This window comes from Macrotis lagotis, chromosome 4 (assembly GCF_037893015.1).
Source record: "Macrotis lagotis isolate mMagLag1 chromosome 4, bilby.v1.9.chrom.fasta, whole genome shotgun sequence".
Lineage (NCBI taxonomy): Eukaryota > Metazoa > Chordata > Mammalia > Peramelemorphia > Peramelidae > Macrotis > Macrotis lagotis.
This window is the reverse complement of record NC_133661.1, coordinates 165098920-165114708: the sequence shown is the minus strand read 5'-3', so window position 1 is coordinate 165114708 and position 15789 is coordinate 165098920. Positions and strand designations below refer to the sequence as shown.

Here is a 15789-nt window from a genome sequence, read left to right as displayed (position 1 = left end):
CAGGATGATTATTTTAAATATCTGAAAGGTTATTTATTATGTGTAAAGAGAAATAGATTTATTCAATCTGACCCCATAAGACAAAACTAGAACAAATTTCTACTTGACATAAGGAAAATTGTCCTAACAATTAGATTTGTCCAAGAATAGAATGAGATAATTTGAGGAGTAATGAGTTCTCCTTCTTTAGAGATCTAATACAGAGGATGATGATTTGGCAATGATGTTATATGTATAGGATTCTTTTTCAGTTATGGTTTAAACTAGTTGACCTCCAAGGTATCTTCCAACTCTTCAGTTTTATGAATCTGTAAACTGAATCCCTGGAACTCCTGTTGGTTTTGTTTTGGGAGGTTTGGGTTTTTTTTGGCATTACATGTTTTTAAATGTTCTGAATCTTTTCATCTTAAAATGAATCCTATCCTCTAAAATACATTTATGAATGGGGAAAGGAGGACAAGGGACACTTCCATAGCTGTGATAAGAATAAGATCTGCAAGATGTCTTGTGAACAGGAAAATAGGCCCTAGTTCATGTAGCCAAAGCAGATTCTTCCTTTTCCCCATTTCTTCTACTTGATCCTCTCTTCTCCCCTTAAATCTTTTTTTTTATTTCTCTAAGGTAATAGGGTTAAGTTATTTACCCAGGATCACACAGCTAAGTAAGTATTAAGTGTCTGAAGCCAGATATGAACTCAGGTCCTCCTGATTCTAAGGTTGCACCATCTAGCTGCCCCTCCCCTTAATTCTTAATAATATTAATAGCTGATATTAGCATTTTGTGGTTTATAAGGTATATATGTATATCACATTTGATCCTCACAATAACCCTGTAAAATAAGCAAAGTAAATATTTTTAATTCCTTTTTATTGTTGAAGAATATTGATTTAGGAGAGGTAACTTTCCCAAGGTCCTGAAGCTATAAAATGAGAAATCTGGGACTAGAACAGACATTTTCTGGTTCTAGATCAAGTGTTCTTTAAAGTACCCCATAGGTGCTTCCAATATGCCTTTGTATACTCACAAGCACAACTTTATACTCCTGTAATCAATGTTCTTTCTGGGAAAATATGGGGGTTCTTCTTTTTTATGGTATATGCAATCTGCAGTAGCAGAAAGCTACAAAATAGCACTGATCAGCTTTACCTGTTGGCTAAAATTTTTACTACTGAACCCTTAGATAGACTGATTTCGATTAAGAGAAAGATATTTTGTTCACTTTAAAAGGATAAACTTATACAAGTTGTAATAGAATAGTAAGAGCCGAGGTATAAAGACAACAGAAGAACAATTTATTGATGTTTTCTTTTTTTTGTAAAGTTATAACCAGTAAGCGGTGAATAAGAATTCATACTAGAGGGTGAATCCATATGATGGGCATATACATGCACTTCTGCCCCTGAGAGCATGCTTTCCTATTTCTTCTCCTAGGCAATCACCAGCTCTATAGATTATTTCTCATTTTCCAGAAGTGTGAAATCCAACTTTCCTTTCCTAGTACAACCACTCTAATGATGGGAATGTCCTCCAAGTTGCCCACCACCCATTCACTAAACTCTAACTAAAAGACTAATTTCAATTGGTTATGATGCTGCTAATGAGATTTGATCCTTACCTTTTCCCTTTAATTCCAGACTCTTCTAGGTGAATTTTGACCTCATCCTGTCCAGAACCCAGGTCACCACACCAACTTCCCAGCCACATCATAATCCTTTATAGGATATCTTCCTCCATTAGAAGGTAGATTTTTGAGGGAAGAAGCCTTCTTGCTAACTTATATCTGTATTGCCAGCATTCATCATAGTGTTTAACAAAAATTTAGTTTAAATTTACCTATCAAACAGATGCTTAGTGTCAATTGTCAAGTTATGGATTTTGGTCTCTAGACCAAAGTCTTCATAAAAGCAGTCTATGGAGAGAAGTAGTAGACTTGCTCAGCTACTCTCTTTGGGAAAGTTTGTATACAGAGGTAAATCCTATACTCCTCTCTCACATTTTCAAGAAGGCCAATAAAAAAAGGTTATTGGGAACAGACAAGATTTGGCTAAAGCAGCTGAAGATTAATGTAAAAAGGGTGGGGGCAGTAGAAATGTTGTTAAAGACAATATTACAGAAGTGTGAATTAATCTCTATTGAAAGAAAAGAACTCCTTAATTGAATCTTCTAAAGTAATTTAAATAGCTACCCAAAAAATGCTGTGTTCACAAAATCTCAAAGATAGAAAGGACTTCAGGGAACCAATCCTAATCCATTCTGACCTAGACCTGAACAAGTATCCATACTTAGCTTCCTACAAAGAGTCTTCTAGCCTCTGATAGAAGACCTCCAATGAGGAAGACATAAAAGACTCAAGTGTTTAATGATGACTTTCATGCTGATAGTAAGAAGTAATCAAATAGAATATTGGGCACTTCATTGCAAGAAAACAAATCATTCACATAATCCTGAGAGAGAGGCCCAGTCATGGCCTGAATGAACCACCCTGTCCTAACATTAAAGTATTGCATTCATATGGGGGAAGACTAGCTATTTGAATCTTGAGGTACATTTTGGTTATATTTCAAGGACGTAGAAAATGTAATTCAGAATGGAAGACTATGAGTCAGGATTTCAAATCCTGCCTCAAAAACTTAAGAATGATATGACACTGAGCAAGTAACTTAATCTCTACCAGCCTCAGTTTCCTCGCCTTAAAATAAGGGGATTAAACCAGAGAGCAGATAATGTCTCTTTCAATTCTAAATCTGTAATGTTAAGCAATCAAGTCTATAATGGGAGAACACTACAGCAAAAGTGAGACATTGGTTAATGGAGAAGTCTGATGAATAAGGGTTAGCAACAGCAACCTAAGCAAGGGGTGGGGGAATGCTCTTCTGAATTCTCAAAAAGAGACTGCAAGGAGTAGGAATGGGGGGTGATGTAATTAATCACAAACAGATTGGAAAAGGATGTCAGAACAACTAAAGTCTCTGGATAGTAGTCAATTCAGTGCTTTACATTTATACCATTTCTAAGTTATAATCTATTTGTGAAGAAAAAAAAATTAGACAAGATGGGGGGGCATTTTTATGACATCACTGTATTATATTGTATCCTCACTTCTATAAATTTCTGGAAAGATTTTCAAATATTTACTAAAACTTTGACATTTTGGCTTTTCTTTACTATGTAGAAAGTTTAGATGGTAGAAGCTATGAGGAAAGATAATTGCACACACAAACATCTTGAATTTTTTTTTCTCCTTTAGGTGTCTGTTACTGAACCTATTGTTAAACCACTACTAAAGCTCAGTTGGCATGAAAAATATTTTATTTATCAGTTTACAAAATTCTGAGCTGGAGCTCAAGTTTGTAAGTTTACATATGGTAACTTTACTATTGGATAAGTTACTGGAAATTCTGAGAGGTTTATTTATCAACACAATCTTAATTTTGTACAAAAGTTGTTTCTGCTTGACTACAAACACTTTTCCCTAAACCATAATTCAACAGTGAAAACCAACCTTGGGCCTGTTTTGAAATAAAGTGTCCTGGGGGTGGCTAGGTGGTACAGTGGATAAAGTACCCGCCCTGGAGTCAGTAGTACCTGGGTTCAAATCAGGTCTCAGACACTTAATAATTACCTAGCTGTGTGGCCTTGGGCAAGCCACTTAACCCCATTTGCCTTGCAAAAATCTAAAAAAAAAAAAAAAAAAAGAAAAGAATAAAGTGTCCTTTTGCAAATAAGACTCCAATTGCAAACTAATTCCTGAAATTTCCTCTCAATTTTGTTTTGGATATATTTATTTTCATAATTTGTTTGGAAAGATTTCCAAATCCTAGTGTCAGATTTGCATACCAATACTTATCAAGGTAACTTTGAGTCCACAGGAAACTAAAAGATGAGTCCCCCATCTGTGCTACCCAACATAGTCACCCTTTCTCCCTCATCTTACTCTCAAAGTAAAATAATTAAATCTGATTTAGGAAAGCAAACATCCAACCCAAAACTTTCCCAAACTTCCAGATAGAAAGGCAAACAAAATAACAAACACTGATATACAAAACTTTTACTAGAAGTTGAAAATCTTTCCAAAATATTTTTAAAAACAAACAGATCCAACTCAAACCTGACAGTAGGCAGCAGTGACTAGTTTGCTGTTGGCATCTGATTTTCAAATGGACACTTTCTTCCAAAACAGGCCCATAATGGGCCAGCAAGATGCCTTCAAGCACATACATACAAACACAGCAGTTCCTAGGAAAGTGATTTACATGCCACTACCATGACTGGGCTTATGATACATTTTATTTTAATTCCTGATTGTGAAAGGTTTGGTTTGATTTGTTTACAGATTTTTGGCGATGGTGCTTTGGGTGTTTTGTTTTTTTAAAGGGAGAGGATAAAGAAGGAAGAGGATTTTGTTAACTCCTTCCACCACCACTCCTACTCTATCAAAGATTTCCTCTTTGAAAAAAAGATAAAATACCAGCTAGGCCACTACTTTTCTAAGTGAGTTTAATTAAGCTGCTCTTTTTCTAAAGATAGTGTGGACTTTGTTTTTCATTCTGGAGACTGTGAAAACAAAGATGGAAAGAAATCAATTCAAATTGAACTAATGTCTCTTAAGACCAAAGACTCTAATGCTTCTTTAACTTGTCCTTTCTTCTAATCAGATTTTATGATTAATTTGTTCAATTCAAGAAATAGCTCTCCAATTGACAAGTCACTGACAAGGTTGAGTGGAAGGGAATTAACTTGGTCTGGATAAGGTTGAGGGAAATCTGGCCTCTGCAGGAAAAATGTGACATGGGAAATAACCATAGAGGAAAACCAAGTTATTTCCCTGTTGTTTGGGGATATGTTTATGCTCTTCAAATACTAACACTTTTACTGCAAGGTTGAAATTACGAGTTCAACAATCACTGCTAAAAGTCCTGCATGTTTTTACTGTGTTGATGTGATCAAACAAGCTTTCAGTGTAATAGAAAATCAAAAACAATATGGAACAGCTTACACTAACACTGCATTAAAATAGCCCATCTGCTCTTGGTTTAAGTTCTTGGAGCTCGCTTTTTCATCTCTGTAGGGTTTTTTCACTTCCTATTAAGTAAGCCTTTAAAGATAGACATTGAATTGGTATAAAATCTACAACTCTGAGCATAAACTCTCCTCCCCCCAAAAGGCCTATTTACTTGACTGGGAGAGACAACTGTGAAGCCTAACACTTTCTGTAGTATCATAGGTTCTAGAGCTATAAAGGATCTCAGAGACCCAACTAATCCTATCTTCTCGAGGAAACTGAGGACCAGAGAGGTTAAGTGACCTGTCTAAAGGCATACAGGTAATAAGCAAGAGAGGTGCAATTTAGACCTAGATTCTTTAATCCAGACTCAGTGCTCTTTTCATGGTACCAAAGCACCTCTTTATTTTATATTCAAATGACAGTTTGGTCAGACTTTCTGAATCTCGATATCAACAATGTAAAAGAACCCACAAATTGAATAATAATGGTGTTCATTGCATTTTTGAAAATAGGAAATAGTTAAGTACAAATTGGGGTAATTATTGCCATTTCCCCCCATCTTTTAGTTACCAAAGTACTATTGTGTCAACTCCAACAAAGCAGATTTATAACAATAAAGATAGTATGGAAATTGGCTTCATTTCTCCTATATCTGACTATAAAATGTTTAGAATCACGTTGTGGAACTATTATTTTTTTCCCAATGATGATTACAAGCTATGAGGTGTTATGATAAAGTAGAAAGAATATTAGATTTTGAAAGAGGATCTGGGTTCAATCCTATATTTGCCACCTGCCAATTATGTGACCCCCAGGTCATTTTATCTCTCTGTTATCTCAATATCCTCAACTACAAAGATGAGTGTGTTGGGTTAGATGGCCTCCAAATCTATGATCCTATGAATGAACTTTTTCAAATTTATAAATCTTAGACCCATGTAATCTCTTCTTAAAGTCTGGTAACTGGCTCTGGAAGGGGTAAGACCTTGGGAAGGAATCATAGGGATCATCTAATCCAACCTTTACATTATAAATGAGAGAATGGGTTAAGAGACATAATGTGATATGCATAGAGAATAGAGAATAGATTCTGAATCCAGGTCTTCTGACTTAAAATTTAGTATTTATTAAAACATTTGGAACTACTTAGCAATTAATGACCTAACAGTCTTATAGCCTACATTTCTTAAGCTATCTTACTAACATTTAACCTTTTACATATATCTCAAAGTTACTTGGAGACTAAGCAACTTAAGTGAAATGTAAAAAAAATGTTGAAAATGTGAAGGAAAACAATTAAGATGATTAAAAGACTAGAAAATAGCATTTAATCCTGCTCTTAAGTGTTTGGTATTTGACAATTTTAATCACCTCCTTGAAACCCCATATTTCTTTAGCTTCTGTGAATTAACATTGGACTGGTTTTCCTTCTTCTGCTCTAGTCCTTTCTTCTCTGTCTTAGTTGTTGAATCCCCCTTCCCTTCTCTAAATATGACTATACAAAGGCTCAGACCTCATCCCCATTTTACTCCCACTACCATCTTTCCTGGAAATGCTATTTACTCTTATAGCTTTAACTCTTTCCTTTTCTCAGATGATTTTTCAGATCTCCAATGATAGACCTTATTATGTAGCAGTTACAAATCTGAAACTTCCTATACAATAACCTCCACCAAAACAAGACAAAATCCAAGCTCTTCATTTTTTTCCCAGATTCTAATATCTATCAATATTTTTCTATGTCTGACAGTGCTACTATCATTCTCTCAGTCTCCCAGGCTTCAAACAATAGAGTGATTGATGACTTTCCACTTAAACCTCATTAACCTTATGCTTACAACACCAAGTTAGTCACTGTGTTCCAAATTCTTCCATCCAGAATGTCTTTCACATCCATCTCTTCCTTTACATTTCTATTACCACTGAAATCCTAACTCATGCTCATTACATATATCCAATCAGTTGCTAGATCCTTCTATGTTCTTTTTTTTCTCCACAGTATGTCTCATACAAGTCACTTCCTCTTCATTCACAGTCATTGCACTAGTATATCACCTCTTATCTGGACAAGTTCCATGGCCTCCTAATTAGTTTCTCTACCTCTAATCTCTTCCTGATCCGATTCATCTTCCACTTAGCTACCAGTCATTTGAGGTAACTAAGTGGCATAGTGAATAGAGTGCTGGGTCTGGAGTCAGAATTCAAATTCAGTTCAAATTCAACTTCAGACTTAACTGTATAAGCTGGTGTGACTCTGGGTAAATAGATTAAACTCTGTCTCAGTTTCTTTGACTCTAAAATGGGGATTATAACAGCACTTTACCTCCCAGGGTTGTTGTGAGGCTCAAATGAGATAATATTTATAAAGTGTATAATATTGATACAGTGCCTGGAACATTATACAACTGCTTTATTCCCCATTCCCTTCCTGAAGCACAGCTCTGACCATGTCACCACCATCCCTCCCATACCAGCCATACATTCAGTAAACTCAAATGTTTCCATATATATTCTAGGCACAAATTTAAACTCCTCAGTTTGAAATGTAAAGCTCTTCACAAAGCCTCTTCCCATTTGTCTAGTCTTCTTACAATATATTCTCATCCACTCACTCTCCAATCAACCATACTTACTAGCCATCTCCCACAAAACCTTCCCTGTTCTATTTCTATGCTGGTGCACAAACTCTCCCTCATGTCTGAAATGCTTTTTCTCCTCATCTCCCCTTCTTAAAATCACTGACTTCCTGCAAGACTCAGCTCAAATATCACCTTCTTCAGGGGACTTGTCTTGATTCCTCTAGTTGCTAATCTTTCTCTCTAAGGCTACTTACCATTTATTTTGTATGGATGCTGGATGTACTTATTAATATATATACTATTTCTCCCATTATAATGTGAACATCTTAAGGGAAGGCATTGATGCTGTTTTTTAATCTCTAGAACTTAATACCATGCTTTACATGTAGTAAGTAGTTAGTAAATATGCATTATTGATTGATCATATACCTAAATTACTACATAACTAATTGATAGCCCCAGGGCAATTCTGGGATTTCCTGGAGTCATTCTAGGTCCATATGTAGATCATCATTAATAGCCATCAACTTCTTATCCTATAATCACCTCTGGTACATTAATCTTCTTAAAGCATAAGTTTTTCCTAAATTACTGCTCCTCAAATATTTTGTAGTGGATTACCATTTTCAAGTTGTGGTTAGAAAAAGAATGATTTTTCATCTAAAAGACATGGGAGTCAGACCTCTAACAATTACAAGCTTTGGGAACCAAGATAAATCACTACTTCTTTGAGTCTTAGTTTTCTTATCTCCTTCCATAGTCTGTAATCCAGTGAACATCATCTTTCCTCTATTCCTCATATGACATCCCATCTCCCACCTCAGGGCCTATGCACTAATCATCTTCTATGCCTGGAATAGTCTCCTTCTTCTCCTAGGCCACAAGCTGTAACTCAAATACCACCTCCTACATGAAGGTCCCTAATCCCCCGACAGTTGTTAAGGTACTTCCTTCCTTCCTTCCCAAATTAACTTGCTAACTTACTTTTAGCTACTCTCTCTCTCTCTCTCTCTCTCTCTCTCTCTCTCTCTCTCTCTCTCTCTATTTATATATATATATATATATATATATATATATATATATATCTTGTATTTTTATATATTGTATATATATAGCATACAAATATTCATATCATGGGTATATTTATATTTATTCTTTATATTTACATTCATATATATATACATACATACATACATGCATATATATGTGTTTGTGTGTATGTGTGTGTGTGTGTATGTGTGCGTGTGTATGTCTTTACCATTAGAATGTAAGCTCCTTACTTTGCTGGACAGTATGTCTAGGAGATACTTAATAAATATTTGATCTGTAAAATGAGGAAGGTAAAGAATAACACCTTATAGATACAGATCACAAAATTTCAAGTTGTAAATGATCTCAGTAGCCACTTAATCCCCAAAAAGAGTTTGCACTGCAAAACACCTAAGAAGTACTTTTCCAATATTCATTTGCAAACCACTTTGGAGGAAGAAAGTCACTATGCCTTCAGGCCATTTCTTTCCAACTTTTGGAAACTGCTCCTTTTAAAGAAGTTTTTCCTTAAATATGGCCCAAATATAACTTTCTGCAGCTTCAACCCATGACTCCTAGTTCTGCCTTTGTTGCCCAACAGAACAGATCTGCCTACCTCAAATGGTTTCTGTAAGGGAAATGCTTTGTAAACCATCAACCATTATAAATGTGAACTTCTGTTGTTATTACAGAGGGGATGAATTCCTTAGCCTGGCATTCAAAGTCTCCTATGATCTGGCTGCCACTAACTTCTCCAACCTTCTTATGCTTTTCTACCACGAGAGTTGCTTCCATCTAGTTGAATGATTTTTCTTCCTGACATAGCATGAGCATTTCTGTTTCACCAAACAAGACATAATGATGATGAATAAGGAGCCTCCCAGATGAATATTCACTGTACCTGATTCCCATGACATGATTAAAATTCTTGCAATGATTACAGCACTATTGGATACTCCTTTTGAGCGGGATTTCTTCTTGTTTGGGTTTTGCTGTTCTCCATGTCATCCTATCTGGTGACCCCAACCCAACTCCCAGCCATGGATCAAACTGAGAACAATGGGTATTAGCACAATGAGGTCACACCTCTTTTCTTACCCACTAATTCACCTATTTCCTAACTTTGATTCAAGGTCCAGCTCACATTTAATTTTTTCCATAAGATCACCCCTGACAATCTCAGACTTTTGTGGCTTCATTTGGCCTTAAGTATATTCCAATATAGTTATCTATTCATTTGGTCTTCTGTATATACTAGCAATAAGGAAAGGATTTCTATCTCTTTCTGTGAAATCTAATATAGTTACTTGCATACAATAGGCATTCACTATATATTTGATGATTATAATGATGATGGTGATATAAGAATATAAATTCCTTTTAGAGTGTGAGTTTCTTAAGGGTAAGGGACTGTTTCATTTTTATCTTTGTATCTATCCTTTGCAGCTAGCACCAGTGCCTAACTCATAGTAAATTAATAATTAACAATCATAATAATTAATAAATACTACTGAGTGACTGATTGATGGTGGTGGTTAAGGTTGTAGTAGTACTGATGATGATGATGAATTAAAGTTGCCTGGTAAAGAGAAAGTTAAAGAGGTAAGTGAGGGCCTGGTAACTCCAATTCACCTTAAGATTACAGATTTAGAGCTGGAAAGGACTTTCTAGATCATCTAGTTTTACCTCCTCATTTTACATATAGGAATTGAGAAATGAAGATAATAAATTTCTTCCCAAGGGTGATATAATTCGTAAGTGACTGAGGCTGAATTTGAAACCAGGTCATCTCTTCCTAACTTCAACTCCAGGACCTTATCATTACACCACATTGCTACTATTAGTTTTCCTTAGATGAAGTCTCGATTTTTCTCCTTACAACTTCCACCCACTTCTTCAAGTTCTGTACTACAGACTTAAACAAAACAAATCTAAATCCTCTTCCATGTGACTATTAGAAATAACACTGAATAAGAGACATTACTGTTCATTTTGCCATTATACACAAAGAACCATGAGACTTTCCATCTGACTTGCAGTTGAAATCTTTCATATGTGTTGTTTTCAGGCACACTAAAGTCAGCTTGGATGGGCTCCTGAGAGCCCATTTTAAAATTTTCATTGTAAGCATCTCAGAAACAAGCAATTGCTACAAATCAGAATAATCAATAATTTTGTTGATTTAGGAAAGTGTTAACAAAATCGATAAAACTTGAAAGTTTGTGCACATGTAAGAAATGAAAAGTCCAATAGTTTCAGAAAAACCTGAGAAGACCTATATGAACTGATACAAAGTGAACAGAACCAGGAGAACATTGTACACAGTAACAGCAATATTGGGCAATGATCAACTGAATCACTTAGCTATTCTCAGCAATACAAAGATCTAAGACAATGTCCAAGAATGAATAATGAAAAATGCTATCTCCGTCCAGAGATAGAATTGATGAAGTCTGACTGCAGATTGAAGTATAGTTTTAACTTTATTTTATGAAGTTTTTTTTTTTTTGGTCTATGTTTTCTTTTATAGCATGACTAATATGGAAATATGCTTTACATGACTACACACATATAATCTATATCAAATTGCATGCCTTCTCAAGTAGTGGGGAAGAGATGTAAGAAGGGAAAGAATTTGGAACTCAAAATTTTGAAAAGCAAATGTTAAAAACATTTTTACATGTAACTGAAAGAATAAAACAAAATATAAAAAATTAATTAAAAAAATTCATGCACAAACACTTTCCCAAAAAGAATCCAATTGTTAAAACCTGCTTGAGTCAGTACATGTGTAATAGAAGGCTCTGGAAAGTTAGTACAACATTGGAAGCTAAAGATAATAACAATAATAATAATAATAATAATAACTGGCATTTGTAAAGCACTTTACAGTTTGCATTAGTGCTTCATATCCATTATCACATTTGAGCCTCATAACATCCATTGCTATTTTAGAGTTCCTTGAGAGCAGGGAGTATTACTTTTTTTTAGTTGTTTTTTTTTTTGCAAGGCAATGAGGTTAAGTGGCTTGCCCAAGGCCACACAGCTAGGTAATTATTAAGTGTCTGAGGCCGGATTTGAACCCAGGTACTCTTGACTCCAGGGCTGGTGATGTATCCACTGCATGAGTATTACTTTTCTAATTGTAATTCCAGGGCTTTAAACATGGTAAGTACTTCATAAATACTTCATTCATTCATTTTTTTAACAGTCTTTCAAGGATTTGAAGATAGTTATGTCCCATTCCCCTCCCCACCCCCATTCCCTAATCTCTCTCTCCAGTCTAAACTATGCATCTTATTTCCTTTACCCAATCAACTATTCCATGAATTTCAGGTTCTTCTGATCACCCTTATTTAGCTATTCTCCAGTTTAACAATGTCCTTCATAAACTATGGTACACTGAAATGAAACAATATTCCAGATCTGGCAAAGGTAAAAGGACCACTGCTTTCTTATTCCTGGAGGCTGTGCTCCTTGCAGGATAGCTCAATTTTGCTTTAAATTTCTTGGCTGCCACACACTATTGATTTATTTTGATCTTGCAGCCCACAAATCCCCTCAATTTTCTTTTGTTTTTTTCCCTTCTATTTATATATTCATTTATTCAGTCATTGACTTATTTTAACATTTATTTAAAAAAATTTTAGCTCCAAATTCTCTTTAGAGTTATTTATAGTTTCATGTCCCTTATCATCACTGATTTGGTACAATCTTTTATGTGGCTATTAATAATTGTGGTTATTCTTTTAAGAATTCTATGTATTCTTAGGGGCGGCTAGGTGGCGTAGTGGATAAAGCACCAGCCCTGAAGTCAGGAGTACCTGGGTTCAAATCCGGTCTCAGACACTTAATAATTACCTAGCTGTGTGGCCTTGGGCAAGCCACTTAACCCCGTTTGCCTTGCCAAAAAAAAAAACCTAAAAAAAATAATTCTATGTATTCTTTGACCATTTATCCTTTTGGGGAGAGGCTCTTGGTTTCTTTCTTCTTCTAATAACATTCTCCAGTTCATTTTTTTCCTCAAGAGATTTTTTTTTTCATACAAGATACTATATAACTATGTTTTTCCCCCTAATGTGATTTAAAAAAATATAATTGCATGACTTTTTTTTTTCCTATTGAATACCACTCTCTTAGATTTAGTTCCATTTTCTGAGTGGGGTTGATAACATTACAAAGATCAGCTCCAAAGCCTAGCTTCTTAAAAGTTTGACCTAATCCATTTTAGGCCTTAAGCATATATGCTGGTATTCCTTTATAGGTCTATTTTTCGACTGATGGTTCTTCATGGTACTCACCTCGGTAGACCCCGTGAAGGCAATCTTGTCTATGCCATCATGAGCTGCAATTGCTGCCCCAGCTGTTGGTCCATATCCTGGCAAGATATTGATGACGCCTGGCGGGAAACCAGCCTAACAAAATACAATTGGAGGAAACACATTTTGTGGACATTGAGCAATGACACACAGAATCTAGGTTCTCGAAGAGCCATTTTCAATGTTAGTTTCTCTTACTTCCTTGATGAGGGCTCCCATGTAAAGCGCGCTGAGAGGTGTTTGTTCTGCAGGCTTGATGACTACTGTATTGCCACAGCACAGAGCAGGAGCAATTTTCCAAGCAAACATCAGCAGGGGGAAGTTCCACTGAGAGAGAGGAAAAAAACCCTCAAGATTGATAGAAGGAAAAAAACCATTTTGTTTTCAAACTGTGACTTCTCAGATTTCTTATCATAAATCTTGTCTAGTATAAAGTATGGGTATTTTTGTTTTTAAATCACCCCTATTAAATATAGAGCAGTGCTGATCTCTTTTCTTCATAGATTCACCAGTCTTAACAACCATCACCAACCCCTTTCCCCAAAGCAATGATATGATGCAGGATTCATTTGTTTGTTGAGAAACCTCAGGTTTTTGGCTTTAGTAAGCATTTTTATCAGCTGGTATATTTTCCCCCCAGTACTTGGAATTTTGGTACAGATAATACCTTTTCATTTTCCCCTTTAGATTGAGTTCCCTGAAGGTAGGAAATGTGTCATTGCCTTTATATGTATTCTCAGGGTCTAACAGAGTCTGGAAAGTAGTAGGCACTTAATAAATGCTTGTTGACTTGACTTGACTTGGGAAAACTTCAAACTCTCCCAGCTTGTGAGGATCAGACCTAAGGACTCCTGATGAGAACCATAGTTGAGTCAACATTTGTTTCAAAGACAGATTTTTTTTTCCCTTTGTACCTATATGTTATAGTAGAAGTAGCAACTGTATAACAAAGTTATACATGTCACCTTCATTATAAAGTTGCATCCTGCTATCTACCTCCACACAAAGATAGAAAACTGAAATACATGAGTAAGCACACAGATGCATACATGGGGAAACCAGTTTAAGTTGTTCTAAAAAAGATCATGAAGATTATACTGTCATCAGTCAGGCATGTATACTGGTGGTATCAGATGTCATTGATAATTTCATTAAGAAAGAAAACAGAAATCTTGGTCACCTAGACTTCAGCCCCTGAATGTCTGAAGCTTCTCAGCTGCCATGCTTGGAGTCTTCTTCCCAGTCCTGGCAAGCTTGCAAAAATATACAAGTGTCTTGCCTTCATCAAACACTCAATTTCTTTTCCCCACATTTGTTTATAAACTTGAGAGCCCACAGTGATGTTTTAATTCCATCCACAGTATATAAATCTTGGCGCCCAGCACTTGAGCTAGAGTGCAATGGTGAGCAGTACTTGGTCTGTCAGGGACAGCTACAATTTGGGGGAGGATTAAAGGACAGAAGGAGCAGCTTTGGACTCAGTGATTCAGATGACCGATTTTGTATCATTGTGTACTGCTCTAGAAAAATTTCCCTAAGTGGGTTAAAAGCAAAAGAACTCTATTCTGTCTTTCCTTGTTTTTTGATATGTAGCAAATTTAATAGCAGTTAGAAGCTTGGGAGGAGAGGAAGTCAACACTAAAGACAAATTAATTTTATCCAATGAAAGGAATTCTCGATAAGGGAACTCCCTACACTAACATTGCAACCTTCTATGAATTAGTAATTAGTAATTAAGTCATAAGTCATAAGGAATTACCTTAAGTAGGCAATGATGAAGCAACTTACCATGGGTCACTGGCTACTAACTATCAGAGATAATGTTTAAATTCAGGTCTTCCTTATTCCAAGTCTAACACTCTAAAGTACTTCTTCACAGGAATTGACCAGAGAGGTAGTATGATTTAGTGCAAAGAATATTGAATTGGTCAGCAAAGAAGTTGCCACTAACTTAGCAGTGTGACCTTAGCTAAATCACTTGCCTTCCAGAGGCTCAATTTTCTCAGTTCCAAAAATTTAGGAATTAGATCAGTTAGTTTTTAATGCCCCTTTTTTACTTCTAATGTTTCAAGAGACTTTGAGAATCAAAACAATTCCCATTTCCTACAAAATCAGCAAACATTTCAATCTGCTCCCCTATGGTTTGTAAAGGAAAACTTCTTACACCATAGGGTAATCATTTCATTTGAGCCTCCCCTTGAAATCACTGCCAGAAATTATTAGCCAGTACTTTTAAAAGACAGATTATTCAGTGATGTCCCAGGCTATGCCAAGGGCGTGTATGGGAGAAAGAGGGAGAAAAAAAAAGGACAATGGGCCAACCCAAACACTGAAGCACTACACTCATTTCCCTTTAAAAGACACACAACAGCTCGGCATGGTTTCAATTATGTCCATGACGTTAATTGCGCTGCTGTGTCTTGTGGAGTGTCTTCTAGCTAAATTCCTGTGAAAAGAAACAGTGGGAAAGAATGGGATTAAAATTCCATATAAAATAATATAATCTGCCTGGAAAGACGGTGAGTCAGAGTTCTAAAAAATAAATAAGCAAACATTACAAAGCATTCATTTTCCATAAGCTGCTTGGGCATCCATAACCAGAGGCAGGTTATTAATACTCTGTGTCTCACTTTGCTTATTTTAATCATGAGAATTCCATGACTTGAGAACTCAACTCCTGGTAACAGAGCTGAAACCCTATTAACCTGTTCAAATAAGCATTTGCAGGGAGGCTGTTAAAGATATGTCAACAACATGATCTCAGCCCTTTTTTTCCCCCCTCTGTAATGGAAAACACACATTGCTGAGGTCCATGTTTTATGTGTCTTTAAAGAGAACTCAATTCAAATGAAAATAA

General features: G+C 35.8%; 1 protein-coding gene across 2 annotated transcripts in view; it reads right to left on the bottom strand.

The window, feature by feature from the left end:
• Nucleotides 1-15789, bottom strand: part of ALDH1A2 (aldehyde dehydrogenase 1 family member A2) — a 106109-nt gene that overhangs the window by 37959 nt on the left and 52361 nt on the right. For both annotated transcript variants that reach the window (XM_074234577.1, XM_074234578.1), the window contains exons 6-7: nucleotides 13131-13259; nucleotides 12915-13028 (exon numbers count right to left, since the gene is read on the bottom strand). In XM_074234577.1, coding sequence (XP_074090678.1) covers nucleotides 12915-13028; nucleotides 13131-13259 — 243 coding nt within the window. The remainder of the gene's footprint in view (nucleotides 1-12914; nucleotides 13029-13130; nucleotides 13260-15789) is intronic.